The following is a 24601-nucleotide window of genomic DNA, read 5'->3' as shown; positions in this document are numbered from 1 at the left end:
AATTAAACTGAGGAAGGGTCACCGGACCTGAAACGTTAACTTTAATTTCTCTTCACAGATGATGCCAGACCCAAACTTTTCCATTAACATCTGTTCCTGTGTTGAACATATTTAAGGCTAATTTTCACAGTCTGTCAATTTGACTTTATTGGCAGCACTCCCCTGACTTAGTGTTGTGGGTGCAAGGCTGCTCTTTAGGAGTTGAGTATATATCTTGGCAAGAGTCTGGTTTGCAACGCAGAGTGGTGAGAACAACAGTAGTTTAATTTCCACACCAGCTGAGATCACTATGAAAGCCCTGATTTCTCAACTGCACCTGAGGTATGGTGATGCTCAGGTTAAACTCACCACCAGCCTCTCTCTCTCTCTCTCTCTCTAATGACAGAGCAGTCCTATGGTTCTCTGGGACTATGGTGACTACTATTACATACCTGGGTTGATACTTAGTGAAGCACCGAGGGATGTTTGATTCTTTGTTGAAGAGAATGATGAGATATTAAATGGATATCCAGCAAATCCATTTCAGTAGTTCCAGTGGACATTAAAGAACTGAATACTTAAAAATGGTATATGCAATAATCTGATATTCTATTATTCAGTGATAACCTCAGCCACTCTATCAAATACAAGGTGGCTGTTGGATAATTGCTGTGCAAAACGGTTGTCATTTTGTCCACGATTGCCACTGCTTGTCAAAATCATTAACTGTATCTAAATGAATGGGAAATAGCTGTTAGCTTAGTAAATGATGTCTAATTTTTACATGGATGAATAAGAATGAAGAAGTCCTTTGATAGTTTTTTTTAAAAGGGCATGATAAAGATACTACAGGCTAGAAATTCACGTACACCTGAATAGTGAGCCATGGGTTGCCAAGACATTACAGGAGCCAAATGTCAAGAGCAACAGGCAGCTCACATGGCACAGACCTGAGATATGTGATAGCAACTAAGTTTTCAGGTAGCTTCAACAGGAAGGCTGGTGGCATCATCTTAGATCATCCTAAAATGCATAATTTGCAGTTTGTTTTACTGACTAAGCACAATCTATTCAAATGAGTGTGTCAAGGAAACAAATGTACAAATGATTAAATCCCATCTTTACCTCCTTGCTTCATTTTCAAATTGGGCTAACTGTGCTCTTTGCTGTTCTACTTCCAAAGATAGTCTTTCGATGTTGCTCTTCAGTATATCATTTTCTTTCAGAACCTCGGAGATGTGAGAACCAGAAAAGTCATTTGGCTGGTAAATCTTTTCATCTAAAGTTGCTGGGAAAGATTCTGTGCACTCATTGTCTTTTTTGGATTTCTTGATTAATTTCTGTTGTGTGTATTTCTCTGCCTGTGATTTGTTATTAAGGAGCACCCTCCTCTCTCTTTGTAGATGTTCCAAAGTCTTTGAAAGCTCTTGTATCTCTCGGTTTTTAGTGGCTAGTTCTAAATTGAGTTTCTCTATCTTAGCGTGCTGATATGAATGTTGCTTATGCTGGTCAGCCATTCTCAGAGAACTTTCTTCTCTCTCCATTAATTTTAACTCTGTCTGGTAAAGTTGATTTTTCAGTTTTTCAATGTCACTTCGGAGTCTATTTTCCTTGGACTTGTGGGCTTCTTTTAATTTGAAAATTTCCTCTTCCAGTATCTTCATTTTTGGATCAGAGTCATCTAAATTTTCTCTCTCATGGATTAGCTTGTCGACTAAACACTGTTCAAGGTCTGAGACTCTCTGTTCGTACTGAATCTAGAAAATATACAAAATAATAGCTTATTAAACATTTTTATTCATAATGTATTTTAGGTTCACACCTCCATTTGTGGGGAATTACCCTACAAAACCTTTTCAATCAAGCCATCATGATAGAATGGCTCAAATCACCGAGGCCAGTTTACAAAGAGATAATCCCCGATATCATAGATATAATTTTGAGACAGCAACTATTTTAATCCCTCTGTTTACCTTTACTGAATGTGAAAGAACATTGGCTATTATAAGACTCCCTCTCTGTAATGCTGAACTGATGTTGGTCTACATTAGCTTACATTATACGAAAAACACATGATTTCTTCAGATGATATAAAAGTGAGACCATTGCAAGAAGAATGAGGAAAGATCCAGGATAATCAATTCATGACAAATCTTAATAACTCAATAAGATCGCTTGCAACCCTCACTTTGTCCTCTGCACGAATGCATCACTTCCTCTAATAAAATATGCATGAAAGGCATTGAGTAGAATCTTATATATGGGATAACTATGCGGGCTATGGTGAGTAATCTGGGAGAAACACATGAGAAGTCCAACAAGGCCTATTTCAATGTTGGGAGTAGTTAGTTGCATTTTTGAAATAGGTTTTGGGTATTGAGATGAGGATCTTGCTGGGCAGTGGTGAGATGCCTATTAGCAGGGATCATTGCTTATTGACAACCTCTTTAATATTGAATCTCACCAGTGTAGCCACTCCAAAGTTTCACGCAATACAACTGGCATGCCAATTGTGGAATTCATTTCCAAATGTTGCTGGCATGCACAGACCTTGAAGGCCCGATAGCGGAAAAGGAAATTGAAAGGAACACTGCTCATAGTATGTGTCGCAAGCAAATTTGACATTGATGATTGTTAATATACAAGGCTGAGGTCATCCTTTGCTCCTCCAAATTGCCATCTTGGACCCTGGCCACTATGTCTCAGGCATGCCCAATGGCATCAGGTGTATGCACCCCATGTCCATGGATGCTGGCATCTGACACCTGCCACCCTCTCAGGTTGCACAGCACATCTTTGATACCCTTACAGTTCACTTTGGCACTTCAATGTGGCACTTTGCTGTGAACCAGCACTGAACTCACTGCTGCAAAGACTGTGCACTCAGGGAAAGGCATCCAAGCTCATTGGACCAGGCTGCCTCTCAGGGCTGTCTTGTTGCTCTCTTCATGCTCCCTTACTTTATGCCTAACTAGTGAGTTACAAGATTCCTACTATATCTGCCTTGTTCTCTCAGCTGAAACCACTAGGCTTACAGTACATTAGTCATATCTTGGCATTTAATATATACCAGAAAGTAATGAAGCTAATCATGGTTGTCAGCAATCCTCACTCATGTCAAGCGAGACTGCCTTCAGTTGGGGCTCCGCGTGCACTAAGTCAACTACAGCCACCAATACCAGTCCAGGGGCTTGGACAGTCACCTGAGATTGTTCAGGTAAGGCTTCTTTTCTTGTAAGGGGTAAGGAACCAAATATTAGGCAGCCCATCACCCATTCAGCTCTTTTAGTTCCATTGTGGGCTGTTTTCTCCTGAAATGAGTGAGTAAGTGAGTGAGTGAGTGAATGAGGGAGAAGGGGAGACAGAAGGATTAAGTGAGTTTAAAGCTGATGGCACAGCTGATGTGGATGGGGGAAAAATGTAGTGACATGTCTCAAGTGAGCAAACAGTGCAGAGGCCATGCAACATCGGTGGTGGCAGCATGTGTGCTGTGGGTGAGAGCAGTGAGAGAAGATGTTGCATGCAAAACTGAGAGTTGCAGAACATAAGTCTTGATGGGAAGTGTATATAGTAGCAGACATAGATTGAGTGTTAGCTCTCATATTGCTGGAGTGGAGGAGGTCACTGTCCTTCATCCTTCACTGTTGTGCATTCCACCAGACAGCAGAGACAGTGATGACCTGGGTGGCAACCTCGGCCTGTGTTGGCAGGGTCTGGTATTGTCGCCTCTATTGGTCCAGAGGGAAGAGGACAGCTCCTCTCTGCACCCTCTTGTCCACAAGGACCTCCAAGTCCTTGTCCACAAAGCATGGTATCAATTACTCATTCTGTGCTATGTTTCTGGCAAGTATCAGTTCTCATGTAGGGCAGTTCCAGACTGACAGTGCTATCTGAGTACAAACAGCCTTTTAAATAGAATTTACTCCTGATGAAGGGCTTATGTCCGAAACGTCGGTTCTTCTGCTCCTCGGATGCTGCCTGACCTGCTGTGATTTTCTAGTACCACACTCTCAACTCTGATCTCCAGCATCTGCAGTCCCGAATTTCTCCTTTTAAATATAATGGCAGTGTCAGGGTTGATGATCTGTTTAAGGATATCCAAGCAGAGATGCATTGTTTTGGGTATAGCGAGTGGTTGAATTGGGATAATATTGGACTACAGTGTAAGAATAGGGACAGGGTCAATAGTTAATAAGGTAAGTTTGGGATGATATGGCAAGGAATCTTGCCAAGGCTTACAGACAGAAACTTTCTGTGTCATCCAACAAAATTGAGTCAATCAAATGAGATAAGATTCTGCCCTCCAATTTTAATTTCTGGCACAAATACAAGCTCTGCAAGATTGACCCTTGCATACTAATAATCAACAGAGTTTGCAGAGTAGACGGAAAAAAATTGAAACTAAATCTGAAAAAGGCACAATGAAAGTTTCAGTCCCAGTCAGGCAAAACTACATGTGTGCAGACTTTGTGCAAAACAAAACATGAATCAGAAGCATAGCTTGGGTTGAACAGAAAGATAAAGCTGGAAATAATCCAGTCAAGCCTGAGACATTGCCTAAAATTGGTCAAGCAAAACTTAACTAAAGCACCAAGTATCAAAATGAACAAGCCATACAAAATCAAAGAAAAGAAATGATTAAATAAGATTTAAATACAAAAGGAGCATAGTCACATTTAATCACTCATGGTATACTTTTCTCTAAATAGACCCACTGTAACAAATTGAACTGTGAACAATCTTCGATAGTACACCATGCAGAAGTTCTTTTGGTATTCAAATACATAAAGAAGACAAACCTTCAAAATAGTTATCTTCAGCATTATTGCATTTTAAAAATCTTTAGCAAAAGTCCGAGAACATCTGTGATCAAATAAGTACATATCTCAACAATACTCTCTTAAATGCACAATTTCCAATTATTTTTCACCAAAGGAACTGAATCAAAACTTCTCACTCTGGAAACACCTACAATAAAACTGTGCATGTGTGAGGGAAATGAATGGAACTATAAATTTTATCAAGTGTCTGTTCTTGTGACTTACTGATGATTATCAGATTGCAACTGTCATTAGAAATGGCTTTCTACTAAGCTGAAACCAAAAAGTTAACTTTTGATGAGTTTTACATAATTCATCCTACTTCCTTGAAAACTACCTCTTATGTTTTCAGCATTTAAAATGAAAAGATTTCCTGACTAGCAGTTTTACTCTGATTCAACTTTCATAGTGACATTATTACTGATGCTTTCACGAGTCTAAATTTATGCATCAGTATGCTGATTGGAGGTAGACTGTGTTGACATTTTGGAGGATATAGACTGTTACCATCTTGGTTTACAGAATCAACACGGACGCATTTTTTACTTTACCTGACTGTTTTTGTAAAACATTTTCATTCAAATCTAGTAAACTTTCCCTTTAAGCACACAAAAAACTTTGATTTTTAACAATTTTGCTGCATTCAACTATTCCATCATCACCAGGCCCGTGCCATCCTACCATTCCTACCCCTTCTATCAATCCCACCATCTTCAACATGTATCTGTGCTGTTGTGCTTCTCCTACTCTATTATCCACTCCATTGCAGCTGTTAACCACCACTGGCAGACACACACAGCACACGATCCAATCCTCTCTTGCTTCCACATGTGTCAAGCTTTGCTCACCAAATAGAGCAACCAGATGCATGCCTCAGTAATCAGAATTGTATAGTCAAAAACAAAGTACTAGAAATAACAATAAAGTGCAATTCACAAAGAATACTAAAAGCACCTTCACTCAATTTACTTAGATTATATCTTCAAGCACCAGAGTCAGCCTGCAGATGGCACAGATATGCAGTTGAGGGATGTTGTTACAACAGCACTACCATCTTTGTGACATCAACGACATGTCATTACATTTAGCATCAAACTGGGTGTGAAAGCAAGACATTCCAAGGAGAGTAAAAAGTTTCAAAATATTTGATAATCAATATGGAGGAAGCTCAATGGTGAAGGCAAGGAAGTGTGGAGGACAGGGCAGGTCACAAAGTCACATTAAATGAAGATGATACAACACATTTTATTAGGGCTAAATTATCATATGTATGCAGAACAAGTGACCTATCATTAAACAAAATGTAACAAGAAAAAATGCAAAATGCTGATTCATGTTCAAAGGAATGAAGTACAACTAAAAAATGTTAACAAACATTCCAGAGAAAGTGGAGTGCTTTTAAAGCTTCAATATTGAATATTTAAATTAAAAGATTTCTCTAAGAAAAAGAAACATATATCAAAAAACAGGTTGGGTAAATAACGAAATCATCATTGTCACACCATCTCTTATGGTTATGAAAGAAACCGGAAAGCATGTTTTAGAGTACAAACTATCAGCAGGCATGAAGAAGATCTGCAAGTTTTGAGGCAAGATAATTCAATACATATTTAAAACAGATAGCAAACCCAAATCAAAGAAGCTGCAGTAGCATTAATTTTTCATCAATGGCAGAGATCAAAAATGTATTTTTATAATACCATTAAGTAGAAAGGCCACAATTAATCTAAAAAAGGAAGATTCTGACAAATTTCAACTCTTTTTCAGGATATTACTGTTCTACCTATATAGCTTAACTGAACTTCCCAGCAGCTTCAATACTGCTACACATGAAATATTTCTATTAAACTGAAAAATCCAAGAAGCCAGGCTAGAAATTATAAATGTTAGAAAGAAGCAAAAAGTGCCAAGCAGAATACTAGAAAGAAGCAAAAAGTGCCAAGCAGAATACTGACAGAATTCTAATAGGGCAGAGCTGTAGTGGCAGAAGTAGTGCTGCTGGAAGTGGCTTGTTAGAGTTGAGCGTCATCTTAAACTGATCGTTGTTTGGACCTCTCAATTCTAACCTACAGGGAAGGTAATAGCTTAGGGGCATTATCACCAGACTATTAATCCAGAGACCCAGACCATGTTCTGGGGACCCAGGTTTGAATTTTGCCATGACAGATGGTGGAATTTGAATTCAATTTTTAATAAAATCTGGAATTAAGAATCTACTGATGACCATGAAATCATTGTCAATTGCCAGAAAAATCTGTCTTGTTCACTAATGCCCTTCAGGGAAGGAAATCTGCCACCCTCACCTAGTCTGGCCTACATGTGACTCCAGACCCACAATAATGCAGTTGACTCTCAATTGTACCCTGAAATGGCCTAGCAAGCCATTCAGTTGTACCAATTGCTACAAAGTCTCAAAGAAATGAAACAGGATGGCTCACTTGACATCAATCTAGGCACCAGAAAAGACCCTACAAAATCTTCCTCACTAACATCTGGGGGTTAGTGTCAAAGTTGGGAGAGCTGTTTCACAGACTCGTCAAGCAACATTGTCTGCAAGGTGTGATTCTGTGAGAATGACTATGTCCCAGACACCAGCTAGATATGTCCTATTTCACCTGCAGTGCAGACCCAGCAGCACTGTAGTATACAGTCAGAAGGGAGTTACCCCTGGGAGTTCTCAATATTGACTCCAGATCCTATGAAGTCTCACGGGATTCATGGCTTCAGGTTAAACATAGGCAAGGAAACTTCCGACTGACTACCACATACCGTCCTCCCTTGGCTGATGAATCGGTCCTGCTCCACGTTGAACAACACTTAGAGGGAGCACTGAGGATAGTAAGGGCACAAAATGTACTCTGGGTGGGGGATTTCAAATGTCCATCATCAAGAGTGGCTCAGCAGCAGTACTACTTATTGAGCTGGTTGGGTCCTCAAGGACATAGCTGCTAGTCTGGCTCTGCAGCAGATAGTGAGGGAACCAAGAGGGGAAACATATTTGACTTCATCCTTATCAATCTGCCAGCTGCAGATGCATCTGTTCATGACAGTATCAGTAAGAGTGACCACTGCACAGTCTTTGTGGAGATGAAATCCAGACTTCACGTGAAGAATAACCTCCATCATGTTGTATGGCAGCATCACCATGCTAAATGGAACAGAATTCAAACAGATCTAGCAACTCAAGACTGGGCATCCATGAGGCCCAGTGTACCATCAACAGGAGCAGAACAGAACTCCAGCATAATCTGTAACCTCATGGTTTGGCAATATCCCTTACTCTTCCATTACCATCAAGCCAGGTGATTAACCCTAGTTCAATGGAAAGTGCAGGAGGGTATGCCAGGAACAGCATCAGGCATACCTGGAGATGAGGTGTCAACTTGATGAAGCCACCAAACAGGACTACATGCACACCAAACAACATGATCCGCAAGTGATAGACAGAGCGAAGCAATCTCATGAACAACAGATCAGATCTAAGCTCTGCAGTCCTGTCGTGAATGGTGGTGGATAATTAAACAACTTGCTAGAAAAGGTGGCTTCACAAATACCCCCATCCTCAATGAAGGAAGAACCCAGCACATCACTGCAAAAGTTAAAGCTGAAGCTTTGCAGCAATCTTCAGCCAGAAGTGTCAGGTGGATGATCCATCTCAGCCTCCTCCAGTGGTCCCCAGCATTACAGAAATCAGTCTTCAGCCAATTCGATTCATTCCAGGTGATACCAAGAAACAGTTGGAGGCACTGGATACTGAAAAGGCAATGGGCTCTGACAACATTCTGGCAATAGTCTGAAGAGTGTTGTTCTAGAACGTGCTGCTCCACTAACCAAGCAGTTTCAATACAGTTACAGCACTGGCATCTACTTGACAGTGTGGAAAATTGGCCAAGTATGTCCTGTACATAAAAAGCAGGAAAAATTTGACTCGGCCAATTACCACCCCAACATCAGTAAAATGTTGGAAGGTGTCATCAACAGTGCTATCAAGCAGCACCTGCTCAGCGGTACCTAGTTTGGGTTCTGCCAGGTTCACTCAGCTCCCGACCTCATTACAGCCTTAGTTCAAACATGGACAAAAGAGTTGAGTTCCTCAGGGAAGTGTCCTCGGCCCACTATCTTCAGCTGCTTCATCAATTACCTTCCCTCCATCATTAAGTCTGAAGTGTATATGTTCACCAACGATTACACAATGTTCAGCACCATTCATGACTCCTCAGATACTGAAGCAGTACATGTCCAAATGCAACATTGTCTGCACAATATCCAGAAGCACTGCAGAAATTCACCAAGGATCCTCCGATAGCACCTACCCAAACTCACAACCACTTCTATTCAGAAAGACAAGGGCAGCAGATATAAGGGAACACTACCACCTTCAAGTTCCCCTCGAAGCCATTCATCATCCTGACTCTGAAATATATCGGCCTTCCTTCACTGTCTCTGGGTCAAAGTCCTGGAATTCCTTCCCTAATGGCACTGTGGTTCAACCTACAGCAGATGGACTGCAGTGGTTCAAGAAGGTAGCTCACCATGACCTTCTTAGGGGCGACTAGGGATGAGCAATAAAGTGCTGGCCAGCCAGCGACACCCACATCCCACAAAATTAATAAGTAAAATTTTAAAAATTAAACAACCCAGATTTGGGTTCTGCTTGATTTGCTGCTGTATCTAAAGTATGGAGATCAGTAAAGATGATTGAGTAAAATATTTGGCAATGATTTTGATAAGCAAGATGATTCAGGGAGCAAATAAAACTCAAAAATTCAAAAACTCAAGGTGCAAATATTTACATACTGACCACAAAAATGAACAAAACACCCAATAAATTAGATTTGATGTATAAAGCAAGCCTTAGAAAGGAACTTAGGTTAACTCATCAGTTTTAGTTTCTGAACAATATGATTAGAAATTCAAAATTCATACCAGTACATAAATTCAAAAGATTTTAAGAATCTATAAATGAAGAGAGGACAGAGTAGAATACATAACTCTACCAAGCTATGTTAACTCAAGTCAGTATAATTATACTTCTGTAGATCTGTCTTAAGGATTTTCCCTCTCTGATTGATAGTCTGTAACAACATATCTGGAAAAAAAACTTTTCATGAAGAGCACTCATCTCACTGAAGAGATTTCAGACCAATACATAGTCAACAACCTGATCCAAAAGCTCCGCTCACACTTTGACAGCTGAGAGTAATTCTATCTTACCGGCTAAGATAACCTATAATATCTGAACCAAGATATCAATTCATTCGGTCTCCCAGTGTGAGAAAATTCCAGGATTCTGATGCAGAAAATTGTCAAAAATGAATCAGTTATTCCTGGCTATTATACTTTCTGCACATAAATTTTGCGTAAAGTTATCCAGTAGATTTTAAGATATTTTCACAAACAGACAAACAAAAAGGCAGAAACATTACCTCTGCTCACCTTCAATAGTAGAGATAATGAAGACATCACAAAACTCTTTAAAATGATAAGCATTTTACAATATCTTGTTTGCAAACTAGAACTTACTCTTAATATCCCCTGGTTTGGAGGGCTAGCTGTGAGGAGAGTTTGGACAAACATGGTTTATTTTCACTTGAACATTGGAGGCTGATTGAAGGTGACCTGATGAAAGTGTACAAAATTATTATAGGCAAGGACAATCAAAAGTCTTTTTTCCCCAGGATAGAAGTATAAGTTTCTAGGGAACGTTGGTTAAGGTAAAAGGAGAAAGTTTAAAGGAGATGAGAGAGGCAAGTTTTTTTTAAAAAGACAAAGGGTGGTAACTGCCTTGAATGCACAGCCAGAGGAGATTGTAGAAACAGATACAATAGCAACATACAACAGGCATCTTGAGAGATTCATGAATAGGCAGAGTAAGGAGGAATACAAACTGTGTAGAGGCAAAAGATTTTAGTTTAAAAAGGCATCACGCATTGATGCAGACTTAGTGTGTTGAAAGGCCTGTTCTTTTGCTGTACTGGTCTTTGTTCCAAATCCTTTTCAAATTGAACTTATTTTTAAAGAGTTTAGCATTAAGTGATAATAAGAAATACCTTTATTTTTTGGAATTGTTGTTCCATTACTCTTAAGCTCTTCTTCGCTTCTTCATCTTTTCCTTCGAGGTCAGCTTCTAGTTTCTTTATTCTTTTCTCTAAAAATGCTCTTGAATGCAGTCTGCCTTCTGTTTCAGAATCTGCTTCAGGTACAGATGCAGCTGCGTATATAAGAGCAGGCAACGAATTTGGATACCGCCTTCGAATTATTTCTTCCATTTCTTTAATCTGTCAAAATGCAAATAAGGTATTAGCTGGTTTTATACTTACCCACTGAGTCAAGCGTAATGTTGTCCCATGAACAAAAATGAAAAGAAGATATAGACTATGAATTGCAGACCAGTCAGTCTAACCTTGGTGATGGAGAAATTATTAGAAAGAATTCTGAGGGACACAATATATCTACATTGGGAGAGACGTAGATTAACCAGCGTCTTCAGCATGTATTTCAAGGAAGGTCATGTTTGACGAAGTTTATTGAATTTTTTGAGGAGATAACTAGGAGTGTTAAAAAAGGTAACATATTTGATGTAGCCTATGGAATTTAGCAAAGCTTTTGATAAGGTCCCTTGTGGCAGACTGGTGAATAAAGGAAGATCCCATAGGATCAAAGACAAAGTAGCACACTGGAACCAAGGCAAAGTGACACACTGGATGCAAAACGGATTGAGAGGCAGGAAGCAGGCAATGGTACAGAGAGATCCCTGTGACAGGAAATCTGTTTCCAATGGGATTACGCAACACTTGGGGCTGGCGCTCTTGTTGTTTGTGTTGTGATTTGGACTTAAATGTAGGGAAATGATCAAAACATTCATGGATGACACAAAACCTGGTAAGGTAGCAAACAGTGAGAAGGATAGCTATAAACTGCAGGAGGATATCAACAGACTACTCAGATAGACAAAACAGTAGCAAATTAAAATTAATCTGGAAAAATGTGAGGTAATGCACTTTGGAGTACTAACAAGGTAAGGGTTTAAACTATAAATAGTAGGACCCTGGAAAATCAGAAGAATCCTTAGTGTGTCCCATATCCACAGATTTCTTAAAGTAGCAGAGCAGCTAGAGGTGTGGCTAAGGTGCCATACTCATTGTGGCACAGCCTTTATTAAGTGTGACACAGAATATAACAGCAAATACCATACGTACTTGCGTATAGGTCAAACTTTGAAGATCGTTTTTTCAAGTTGAAATTAGCGGGTTGACTAATGCACGAGGTATTGTTTTCGAGGGGATGAAATTCATGCTTTGTACGAGTGAAAAATGGACAAACAAGAGCCATATCTCTATACAAAATAATAAACAACAAAAGGAAAGAATTATGGCCATTATTGAATATTATATACAATACAACTCTCCATTCTGCCTGCTATGTGAGAACAGTACGGTTGTACCCGTTTTCCAGTTACCAGTATTGCAAAGTGCATGTAGGTGTACACATACATACAAAAGTTAATAGACATACCAGCAGGTGGTTAGGCGATCTACCAGGGATATTTGTACAACACACAATTCATGAATAAAAACAAAACAAAAACAAAACGACTGGAAATACTTTATTAAAAAAGGACCACATGAAATTTTATAATATACGATAAACACTTTACATCAAAAAACTGATATTCACAGCTAAAAACTCTTTTTACCATATATCACAAATATTATGGGATAGCTGCTTAAAACAAAAGTTACATGCAAAAGTCCATTAGAATCCTTAAAATTCACTGTCCTCATCACTTACAACACTGAATAATTCATGCCAGTCAACTGAATCAAGCAAATCATCATATGGATCATCTTCATCTGCAGCCTTAAGGGGATCATCAATTGATTTGTCATCACTTCTATCTGACCATAAATAGTCACCCTCTGTACCATCTAAAGCATTAGAAATTCCACATTTTTTTGAAAGCTTTCACAATAATTTCAGTTTTCATTTCCTTCCAGGACTCAACAATCCACAGTTACAAGGTGCCACCTTTTGTGAAGCTTTTTTCCCTTTCTTGCATCCGTGTCCCAGTTTTTCCATACTAAGCCATTAAAAGGTTTATTGATGCCAACATCCAGTGGCTGCACCATGCCCGTAAGGCCTCCTTGAATCAATGCAATGTCAGTATTGTTAGCTCGAAGTTCACTGATAACACTTTTCACTCTGTGATCTGAACATATCACAAACCAGTAACCTTTTTTTTCCTTTCTAAGTCCACCTGGTCGCATATTCCAGACCTCCCAAATCCAAGTCTTGCAGCCACCTTCATTCATTCACCCTTTTTCATGGATGAGGGCAACAATGCCTTTTGGAAATTTCTGTTTGGGCAGAGTTTTCTGCTTAAAAATCACCATAGGCTTTAACTTTGTTCCATTTCCCATACAAACAAGTACCACAGTGAATCAACGTGTTTCATAGCCAATAGTCTTAACCAAAACTGTTTTTGCTCCAATCTTGTCCACAGTTCTGTTCCCTGATATATCAAAGTTCATTGGGGTTTCATCCACATTGCCGATGCATGAGAACCTGTTTTTCTTCCGAATCCTGATTACAAAGCCATGGAAGTCAATTAACTTGTCATTAAGTTCTGCTGGTAGATGTTGGGCAATCTTGGTTTTCTGTCTAAGCACTAAATCATACCTTTCCATAAACCTACTGCACCATCCAGCACTGGCTTTGAAATCACTGAATTCATCTTTTTTGCTTCATTGTTGGCACATATTCTTATACATTGTCAAGTCACTACGCTTCCGTTCTGATGACACTGAATTACCCAGTCAGCAATCTTTTCTTCTAGTTGTGGTCACTTGTTCAGCTTTCCTCAGTTGGCATACTTTTATTTTGGCATAGCCTTTAACTGTGTGGCTTTTTTCCTCCAATCTTAAACAAGTTTGTCAGAAACACAGGACGACTCTGCAACTTCAATAACTTTTAATTTAAAATGTGTTGTATACTTATGTTTTCGTGATGCCATTTTGTCAGAAAAATTTGGGGGAGTTTTGCATAAGTTCAGAGCACAACTGTACACGACACCTACTTCTAAGAAACTGAGACAACAGTGGGAAGACAAGGTTGAGGGCTGCCAGAAAGTAGATATTTGCATGCACAGGTCAAATGTATGCATGTAAATATTACAAATGTATATATAAAATATACATTTATTTATGCACACACGGTATATGTACGTATTATCAACATTTAATTTAACGAGTTTTGAGAAGAGTTGTAGCTCAGGTTGAAGCTCTGGAGCTGTTACGTTCGTTCTCAGACGTTTTGTAGGTAATATCATCAGAGAGTCTCTGGTGAAGCACTGGTGTTATGTCCTGCTTGCTATTTATGAGGTTAGATTTTCTTGGTTGGTGATGTCATTTCCTGTAGTGATGTCATTACCTGGTCTTTTTCTCAGAGAGAGGTAGATGGGATCTAAATCAATGTGTTTGTTGATAGAGTTCTGGTTGGAGCACACTAAAACAGCAGCTAATGAACTTAAATGACCCTATACAGACAACAAGCAAAATGAACGTCATTTACAAAATACCTTGCAAGAACTGTAACAAACACTACATTGGACAAATAGGCAGAAAATTAGTCACCAGAATGCATGAATATCAACTAGCCACAAAAAGACAAGACAAACTATCACTAGTATTCTTACATATGAATGCAGAAGGACATCACTTTGACTGGGACAACACATCCATCCTAGGACAAGCCAAGCAGAAATATGCACGAGAATTCCTAGAAGCATGGCATTCCAACTGGAACTCTATCACCAAACACATCGATTGAGATCCCATCTACCTCCCACTGAGAAAAATAATAGGAAATGATATCAGCAAGATAGGAAATGACATCACCGGAAATGATGTCACAAACTCAACAAGATCTAAACACATAAATAGAAAACAGGACATAACACCAGTGCTTCACTGGAGACTCATTGATGATGCTACTGAGTATGGTGATGTAATGTCTGAAAATGAACCTATCAGCTCAGCAAGCAAACTTACACCCAGAAATTCAATTTAATGATTTGAAAATCACGTTGCGCAAATATACGCTGGTGCACATGTGATGATGCGTGTATTGCATTTGGATCAAAAATATGCAAATCGTGTGCTTTAAGGTTGCATTAATAATCAGGAAGAGAGCCTTGAAAAACTAGGGTCAACTTATACATGAGGTATATGAAAATTACAAGATTGTTTTGGCCAAAATAAGGGGTTTACCTCTACATGAGATAGATCTATACACGAGGATATACGGCAGGTTATGCTAGAACCATTATGTTTGATTTTATGCTATGTAGGTAGTTCTGGTTACTGCATTATCGGAAGAATGTAATTGCACAAGAGGGAGTGCAGAGGATATTTATCAGGATGCTGCTTGAGCTGCAAGGTCTAAGCCATGAGGTATAATTGGATCGGCTGGGATAGTTTTTCCTAGAGCAGTGAAAGTTGAGATGACATCTGATAGAAATGTAGAGGATTGAAAGGCAAAAGAAGACATTTTCCTATTAGTAGAGGGATCAAGAACCGGGGGTGAGGGGTGGATTTAAGCAAAAAAGTAGAAGACTAAAAAGAGACAGAGAAGGAGAACTTTTTTAATCCATTCAGAGGGTGGTGGGAGTCTGGAATTCACTGCCTGAAAGGGTGGTTAACTCATAAACCCTTGGAACACTTTGCAGTATTTGAATATTCACAAGCATTGCCATGGTCATCAAGACTATTGGCCAAATGCTGGAAAATGGGATTAGTGTACTCAGACAGTTACTGACTGGCGAGGACATGAAGGGCCAATTAGCCTCCTTATGTGCTGATCATCTATGAATCATCATTATGCAATGATCAACAAAGGGCTTTTTTTTTTGCTGCTTTGTTATTTTCTATTATCACTTGCATTTGCGTCAACAATCTTTATATTCAATCTCAGAATGAGTATCTCTGGCTAGGCCAATATTTATTGTCCATCCCGAAGTGCCTTGACAAGGTTCTTAAATTCCCACAGTCAATGAGGTATGTGGACATCCATAATGCTGTTTGGCAGGGAGGACCACAATTTTGACCCTGTGGTAATGAAGAGGCAGTGATAGATTGCCAAGTCAGGATGGTTCATAGCTTGAAGGGGAATTTATAAATGGTGATGTTTCCATGAACCTGCTGTCCTTTACCTTCTACATGGTAGAGTTCGCAAGTTGATTAATTCCTGTCGGAGTAGCTTTGGTGAGCTCCTCCAGTGTTTTTCAGTGGTGGAGAGTGTGACTATTTGGGGATGTACCAGCTGTACCATCTCCCCAACCACATATTCATCTGCTCTATGCTCCTTTTTTAATATACATCAGCGAGAGGCACCAATCTGAAGAGCACTACATCTGAGATCCAACTTGCTGGTCTGCTACAAAGGTCCCTAAAAATTTGCTAGAGGGACATCATTCTTCTTTCTATCCACGTAGTGGAACAATATGAAGTATAACCTCTAGCTGTTCATTCTTTTTACTCCAGTGTGCTGTGCAGTAACATCCTTACATTACAGGAAGAATTATCTGACTTATTTTATTCACAAAGTGGTTTGTCCTGAGCTAACTGGTGAGGCTGGACAAGAAGTGAAACAATGATCTACAGGAAGGTTCCAAATTATATATGTTAGGCAAGTTATAAAAGAAAAGACTTTTCTTTTATGAATTTAATACAGCCCAAGGTACCTTACAGCAATGCTGTATTTTTGAAGTTAAAAATCAAACAGGTCCAGGTTATAGTCCAACATGTTTATTTGAAAGTACAAACTTTTGGTGCACTGCTCCTTCACCAGGTAGCTAATGGGGCAGGATCATAGGACACAGAATTTATAGTAAAAGATCAAACGGTCATCCAACTGATGCGATATATTGAACAAACCTCAATCATCTTGCACACCAACATAAAGACTTTACAGCAATCTCGGTTTGTTCAATACATCGCATCAGTTGTGTGACACTTTGATCTTTTACTATAAATTCTGTGTCCTAGCTGCCTGACGATGGAGTACAGCTCTGAAAGCTTGTACTCCCAAATAAACCTGTTGGACTATAACCTAATGTGTGATTTTTAAATTTGTCCACCCCAATTCAACACCTCCGCATCATGTACTTTTGAAATATAGACACCATTTAGACATAGGAAATGAAGCAGCTAATCTGCACACAAGGTGCCACAAACAGCAATGTGATAATGGTCAGATAATCCATTTTAGTGATATAGGCTAGGATAATGGGAAAAACTGTTACTTGCTTTTCTTTTGAAATAGGGCCAAGGGTCATTTAAAACAGTAGACAAGGCTTCATTTTAATGCTGAACATGAAAGTTGGCACCTCAGAGTGCAGCTCTTCCATCATACTGCACTGAAGAAGTATCAGCATAGAGTTTCTGCTCAAATCTCTGGAGTGAAACTTGAGTGGATGCCAAATAAAGATCACAGCTTGTTAGAGAATCCTGACCTGAGCAGAAAGAACTTATGTGGCAGGCTCAAGTTCCCTTGTGAATCAGCAACCTTAAAGAGATAACTCAGTCCTTTACTCACAGACCACTAATAAACTGGATAGATTTTTTCCCCCAAAAATAAATTAACAGAGAGACAGTGTGTACCTGACCTTTATCTCTTAACTGATAAATTGCCAAGTGAAACACTTGTAGCTGCACCTGAATGTGGTCAGAAATCTGCAAAGTCGAGAAATTCACATGTGCACATATCTTGCACAAGGTCCCGGAGGAGTAGATTTTTATATTTATTGTCTAGGTGGAGAGGTGGATAAGAAAAAATAAAATTACTGGCTGAGGAAAATGCATGCAAGTTACTAAGCCCACTCAATACAACTTCCCTTAATTTGAATCGTTGGGAAATCAGAATTAGGAATATAGTACGATTACATCCATCAGATATTCCTCCAAGACTCCTACTGGGTGAGTTGGATTGTTCAAGCAGCCAAGACAAAAATCTATACTGTAATTTCTTTAAATAAAATATTATATAATACTGACTCTTACATTCAAACTAGAAAGAAAACTAAACTGCCAAGAGGAAATATAATTGACACAACACCAAATGATAAGTTGCTGACCTTAGGTAAAAATGCCAGATTAGTCTCAAAGATCTTCCCATATATACTTGTAATTCAACAGGAGACAAACTTAGGCCACAATGTTAAAAATCACATAACACTAGGTTATAGTCCAACAGGTTTAACTGAAAGCACAAATCAGCTGATGAAGGAGTGGCGCTCTGAAAGCTAGCGTGCTTCTAATTAAACCTGTTGGACTATAACCTGGTATTGTGTGATTTTTAATTTTGTACACTCCAGTCCAACACCGGCATCTCCAAATTAGGCCACAATAACCTACACAAAACACAAATTTGAGTAGTGGTATTCACACCAATAATTTAAGATCTCAATCAAAACCAGTAACAGTATAACTTTCTACAATAACTTTCCTGCATAAAACAGGGAAGCCTGACTATTCGCAAGTAGGAAACATACTGTGTAAAATTGAAATATAACATTATATGCAAATGATGTAACTGATGATGATGCAACTCTGACAACTGTAGGACTAAGAGAAGACAACATCCCAGAATCAGCATGTTAAGAGAGATCTTAGACATTATACTATACAACTGTATTTAGTAATCTGCAACATACAAATTTAAATAAAAGTGTTACAGTATATCAGGAGTGGAAGAGCTTTCCTTAAAGGTAAAGAACCAACATCTTCAAAGACAGTACATGTGTAGACACCCAATACCCAGGACACAGCTGAAAAGACCATTGCAGACTCGGTGATCAGAGCATCGAAACAAATCTTCATATGTAATTTCCAGAAAAACAATTATATCAAACCATGGACCCCAATTTGTGAGCAAGAATTTCAAAAGTTCACTAACAGACAGGTATCAACCAGGTGGCAAGTCTTTGGCTTCATCCTCATTCAAATGGACAGGCAGAGAGGTCATTGATCCATAAGAATACAGAATAGGAATTATGTCTGCACAGTTACAGAGCAACATCGGACAATGGGTACTTGCAAGCTAAACTGTTAATGGTAAGGAGGTTAAAAATGGATGTATCAGTTATAAAAATGCAACCTCAGATCAAATATTACCTCTCAAAAGAGTAAAAGTAAAACAAATGGAGAAATGTCACTGTTGAAACGGGGGTGGTACAACTATAGATTAGGGGAAAAACTGGAGTGATCTTAAATACTAGGGCAGAAAGTCTGGTTATTGGGCAGTAAGTTAAAAGCCAGAATCATTGAAGAAACAAGTTAATCTAGATCTTATCTTGTACGATCAGAAGGAACGTAGAAATAGGAAAATTGATTTTACTCTGACCAAGAGGGATATCTTGTTTGATTAGTGCAAGAACGAAGAAAGACATAAACATAACACATCAGACAATGTACAGAGTGGTACAGTAACTTTGGACACAGTACAACAATGTCACCTTGGCTCAAAATCAAGCAAACTTGATTAGGATGTTCAGTTGGAGTTTCAGACTGACCACTGAGATCTCGGTTAGGGTTGCAGGGAAGGTAACGATAGTAGTGATATTGATGCTAGTTGGGATGTTAGTACATTAAAAGGAAAGTCAAGGTTTTATGTGGACCGAGTAAAGAGAAACTTGGGGAAGATGAGCAAATGATGGAGTAGGAGAGATTGAGAGAAGACAGAGTAGAAGAACCAGTAATCTATAATAGGATCAATTTGCATCCAATGTTACTATTGGACAGGGCAAATCCCAGAATTAAATACAGTTTGATAGAAATGAAACACAATACAATCTAAATTAGTGTGATGGTCATTCACTGAAACATAAGCACACTGGACTGCAGATTTGGTTTTAACAATAGAACAGAATAAGTTTATTACACCAAAGAAAACAAAACAAAACAAAACAACTCAAACTCCCTAGCTAGAAATATTTCAAAACTTCTGGCAAAATAAAATCCATTCTAATCCCCAACACCATTACATCTCAGTTAATCAAAACTCCAGAGAAATGTTCCTTCCCCACCAAATCTAATATATATATAACAACTGTTTTTTCTCAGTTCTGACCCCATGAGCTGTGACACCTTTCTCCTTCACCATTCACGCAACCGGGAGCTTAGTTTCTCCTCAGTCTTTTTATAGTCTGCCTTGTTTCAACAAAATATTCCTGGTCTGGACATCTTCCCAAACTAAAACCTTTATAGTGAAGCAAGTTATTTCCTTAACTGCTGGTTTTTTTTTGCTAAGCTAAAATCAATCTTTGATTATTGTAAATCCAAGAGCTCTTATGTCTTAAATCCGTACAATATAATATAAACAGAATTCCGTTAACACTCCAGGATATATTATATATATCACATCCCTTTCATACAAAATAAAGGAATATTACAGTCCATCAGGAATTTACTCAAAGATAAGGAGTCATTAGCCACCAGTATGTATAAACACTTTCAACCCAGGGCTGTCTGGAGTGTAGGTAGCAGAATTAGCTTAAAGCACATGATAAACTGTCCCTCATAAACTTACCCGAATGAAACCAATTTTGAAATGAATGTCTGGCTTAGTTCAAAGTTTTTGAGTTGCGCCATGATACAGAACCTATTGTGTTAAATATGGCCATTTAACAACAAGGAAACTTGAAATTTAGTGTTGAAAACAATACAAACCTGCCGCTCAAGATCCTGAATACGTTTGGCTTCCAGAGCCCTCGCTTTTGCACGTTTCTCAGGAGGCGAATTTTTATCTCTGGAATAAGCAGTCAGCTTTTCTACCTGATGAAGTAAAGAAATATTGTTAAAACTTACAACTTCAGAAACCTGACCACTGCAAAGATAGAACAGAATGGAATAATGATTTCCAAGTTTAGATGCATGTTGTATACAAGTACATATCCATGAAAAGAAATAACATAGGTAGGTGCGTATGTGGTATTGATAACCCAGACATTACTTGGCTGAAAAGCTGCTTAGCTGAGTGAATGACGAAGGTATAAAAGGTGGCGACTGTAAGGATGTGGAAAGAAGTTGAGGAAAGATATTTGTTAATTGATGATGGAGTAAAAGTGATTTGTAAATGCAGCAGTAAGAATAACCCAATTACAATGTTCATGACGAGTCAATGGCTACATGCTTACAACTTAATTTGTATTAAATCTCTTCTGACATAATTATGTTAACACATGCGATGCTGGAAAAGAAGTAATATTGTCCTTGCAGGTAAATAACTCTGTACTCAACAGTCAGATGAAAATATGGGAAAGAAGGTACTTTCTCAATCACACAGCCTATCAAACTGCTCAGTTGTATGAAACCACTGTGCATTGTGAAAGTTGTCCACATCCATTACCCTCTGTCACAAAGGAATAAAAAGCTCAGCCAAAAGGGTTAGATCAGAAAATCTGCAGATATTCAAAACTTTAACATTTTTGGCCTAAATTTCAGTTTTAATGAAGATGCAATTGCTGCAATAATTTTTCTGTAATTTCTCAGAATGCATTTAGAAATGCAGTACATATCTTACAGGAACACTAAGTCATCCACAAACAAGATCAACATTCTGAACTTTGGCTTTTGCCTGTCCTGCTCATTAACGTAGCTACTTTAGAAAGGTCATATTACTTAATGGTGACTCTTTGCAATACTGTCTCCTAAAGATTGACTCTATTTTGATGTAACAGTCTACTACCAACTACCTGTCTAAGCTTCAAATATTATTGTTTACAGAATTTCTCAATAGATGACAACAATTTTAAGAATTCCTGGATGCCACAAAACTACAATCAGTTTAAGCTGTTGATATGAGAAGCATTTGTCAAAGAGATAAAATACATTTTCTTTTGGCTCATAAATAATTATTCTACATAATTTCTTCAGTGAATAGCAACTGGGGAGGACTGCAATTCATTAAGTTTATGTTCAAGGTATACTTGCAGTAATGCAACTTGTGAAGCTGCAAGCGACACCAATTTAAGATTTTGGATACATAAGTAATTCACCAGTAACCATTCAATACTCAAATCAAATTGTAGCAAGAAAAGGTTCAAGATTAGCTTCTGGTCCATTTGTATTTATCCAAAATATAAAGCTGCATCTATTTCTATTAAATGCAATCAGTACCTGCTCCTTCAGCTTCTCAATTTCTAGATTTGCTGCTTTAAGCCGTGATGCATCCTTATCCAACATCTCCTGGTTTTCAGCATACCACTGTAACCTTTTGTTGAGACGCTGGATTTCTTGCTTGTACTGTTCTTCCATTATTTTCATTTCAAATTCTTTATCACCTGGATAAAATATCTTTTTAAAAACCAGGAATATGACTTGTGATTTTAAAAATATATAATTAAACTTTTTTAGGTTAGAAAAGATACTCCATCAATCTTAATTTTTCCAAGTCCCATCATCACACTTTCTCATTGTAGTTTTCAGTTTTCATTCAATTAAAGATTTTTATCTTGACTATTTTATCTGGGCTCATTCCAAATTTTGCTTTCTGCTTCCACACAATCCTGCTCGTTCTTAAGATATAATAGTATTTATTTGACGTTTAGTCTTTGCCAAATACCCCATAACTTTGATTCAGCATTGATTTTAAAAGAAAAACTATCTTGGTGAAGCATCTAATGATGTTGTTCAAGGTTTAGATGCAAGTTTTAAGACAGACTAATAGAAGCATTCAGTTTGCACTCAGATCTCTAAAATCAGCTTGTGCACATAGCTCATGGAGATTTAAAGGCTGAAGAGCGCATTCAAGTGGCAAAAAATTATGATAGTGATACAGTAGGGCCTATTTATTTCTGACTTCCATTATTTTATCTCAGCACCTGGAACTTTAATAGACTGTAATGCTTTTAAAAAGGAATTGAGACAGAATTAAACTGGCCGCAATAATCAGTTAACCGTATAGGTTAGCCATGTTTCATGAAGCCAACGTTAAATTAATTAAAATGTCTGAACTGAAATTAACACATTTTACAAAAAAAGGTGTGGACAGAATTTTAGCTGCCCCTGAATAATGTGGGCAACAGCAAATCAGTTGAGAAAACATGGCAAGAGGAATCAGATTCTTAACAGAGGGGAAAAAGTTTCAATTTCCACCTAAGGTTTGAACAATGAAAGCTGAATAACACTAGTGAAATGCATGCATTAATTATTATTCACATCTTGTTTATATGCAATTTGGTATTGTCCTATTGTGGTAGAGAGAAACTGGACAGTGACCAGGCAACACCTGCCCTGTGAGAGGGTAGGCTGTCTTTAACATTATGCAAAATTGTGTCGTAAGAATACTGATATCACACAATGTGCAAAAATCAATTAATTTTAAATTATTAATGATTTTTTTCTTTCAACAATCTGTTCACCAAATATTTCAGGAGCCAAACAATACCAGGTTATAGTCCAACAGGTTTATTTGAAATCACAAGTTTTCGAAGTGCTGCTCCTTCATCAAGTGGCGTGAACAGCTGGATACTGCAACTGGAAAAATGTGATGATGTGTATGGAAAAATTAAGATGGATGGACTGCCTTTTCTAGTCTAAAATCCACGCAATGCATGAAAGAGGACAAGTTGATAAATTCAACTCCACAGTTTCAACAAAATGTAAATTGCCTTCATGAGGTCAAACTGCACAACTTACCTGAAGTATAAGTAAGTTGCATTTTAGCCACATTACACTCTTTTGACATCTTTTCCACGTCCACCATTAATGCTTGCTTCTCTTGTTTTAGTTTTTTAATTTCTTCAATATATTTAGTCTCTTCTTTCTGAAAGGGGAGAGTTGAAAAGAACTGAAATAAAGAGGGATAGAACCTGCTCAGATGACTTTCTTGAAAATAAATCATCAGGCAGGAATAATTAGGATACAACTTGTCGAAACAGGGTGCTTCATCCAGGAGGCAGCAGAAAATAAAAACTGATAGTCCAGTAAAATGAAAGATCTTTCCAAAGGCACAAAACAGAATACTGGCAACCAAGCAGATCCCTGTTCAGCTTAAATAAGGGAATTGCAATGAAATAAGGTTAGAGTTAGCTAATGTGGATTGGGCAGATACATAAGCAGGAAAGACAGTAAGCAAGCAGTAGCAGATGTTTAAAGAGGTAATTCTTGATTCTCAGCAAAAATATATTCCAGTAAGGAGGAAATATTTTAAGAGAGTGATAAATGAATCATGTCTAACCAAGGAAGTTTAGGAGAGTATTAAGTTGAAAAAAAAACTTAACTAGAAAGAAAAAGCATAGAAGGAGATAAAATTCAGTGACAGCCCTGAAGATTGGGATAAATTCAGAATCCAGCAAAGGTGGACTAAAAAGACAATAGACAAGAGGGGGAGACAGAAAGAGAGAGAGAGCGAGACTAAATCAACTCAATGTCAAATTCGTGAGGAATGCAAAACCAGACAACAGGAGTTTCTTTAAATATGTAAAAAAGGAAGTGAGACCAAAGCGTCTATAGATCCCTTAGAAAATGTATCTGGGGAGATAGCTATGGGTAACAAGGAAAGGGTAGAGGAGTTAGATGTTTTACATCAGTATTTACAGTGGAAAATACTTTGAACATCCCATTAATACTACAGACTACAGGACAGGAATTAAGTACCATGATCATCACTAGAGAAGTTGTATTAAAGAAACTAATAGGACTAAAGACAGATAAGGCCCCTGGCTCAGACAGCTTTCATCTTAGGACCCGAAAATAAGTAGCCATAGAGATAATGGGTGCACTGATCCTTGGATTCTCGACAAG

The 24601-nt window shown here is 38.2% G+C and overlaps 1 protein-coding gene across 1 annotated transcript in view; it reads right to left on the bottom strand.

Moving 5' to 3' along the window:
• Window positions 1-24601, bottom strand: part of cep162 (centrosomal protein 162) — a 134416-nt gene that overhangs the window by 15844 nt on the left and 93971 nt on the right. Inside the window, exons 20-24 of the mRNA XM_043686982.2 lie at window positions 23495-23621; window positions 21974-22137; window positions 20525-20629; window positions 10850-11077; window positions 1105-1736 (exon numbers count right to left, since the gene is read on the bottom strand). Coding sequence (XP_043542917.2) covers window positions 1105-1736; window positions 10850-11077; window positions 20525-20629; window positions 21974-22137; window positions 23495-23621 — 1256 coding nt within the window. The remainder of the gene's footprint in view (window positions 1-1104; window positions 1737-10849; window positions 11078-20524; window positions 20630-21973; window positions 22138-23494; window positions 23622-24601) is intronic.

The sequence above is a fragment of the Chiloscyllium plagiosum genome, unplaced genomic scaffold (genome assembly GCF_037043375.1).
Source record: "Chiloscyllium plagiosum isolate Xiang-an unplaced genomic scaffold, Cpla_swu_hap1 HiC_scaffold_3, whole genome shotgun sequence".
Lineage (NCBI taxonomy): Eukaryota > Metazoa > Chordata > Chondrichthyes > Orectolobiformes > Hemiscylliidae > Chiloscyllium > Chiloscyllium plagiosum.
The sequence above is the reverse complement of the archived record's forward strand: the minus strand, read 5'-3'. Positions and strand labels throughout refer to the sequence as shown.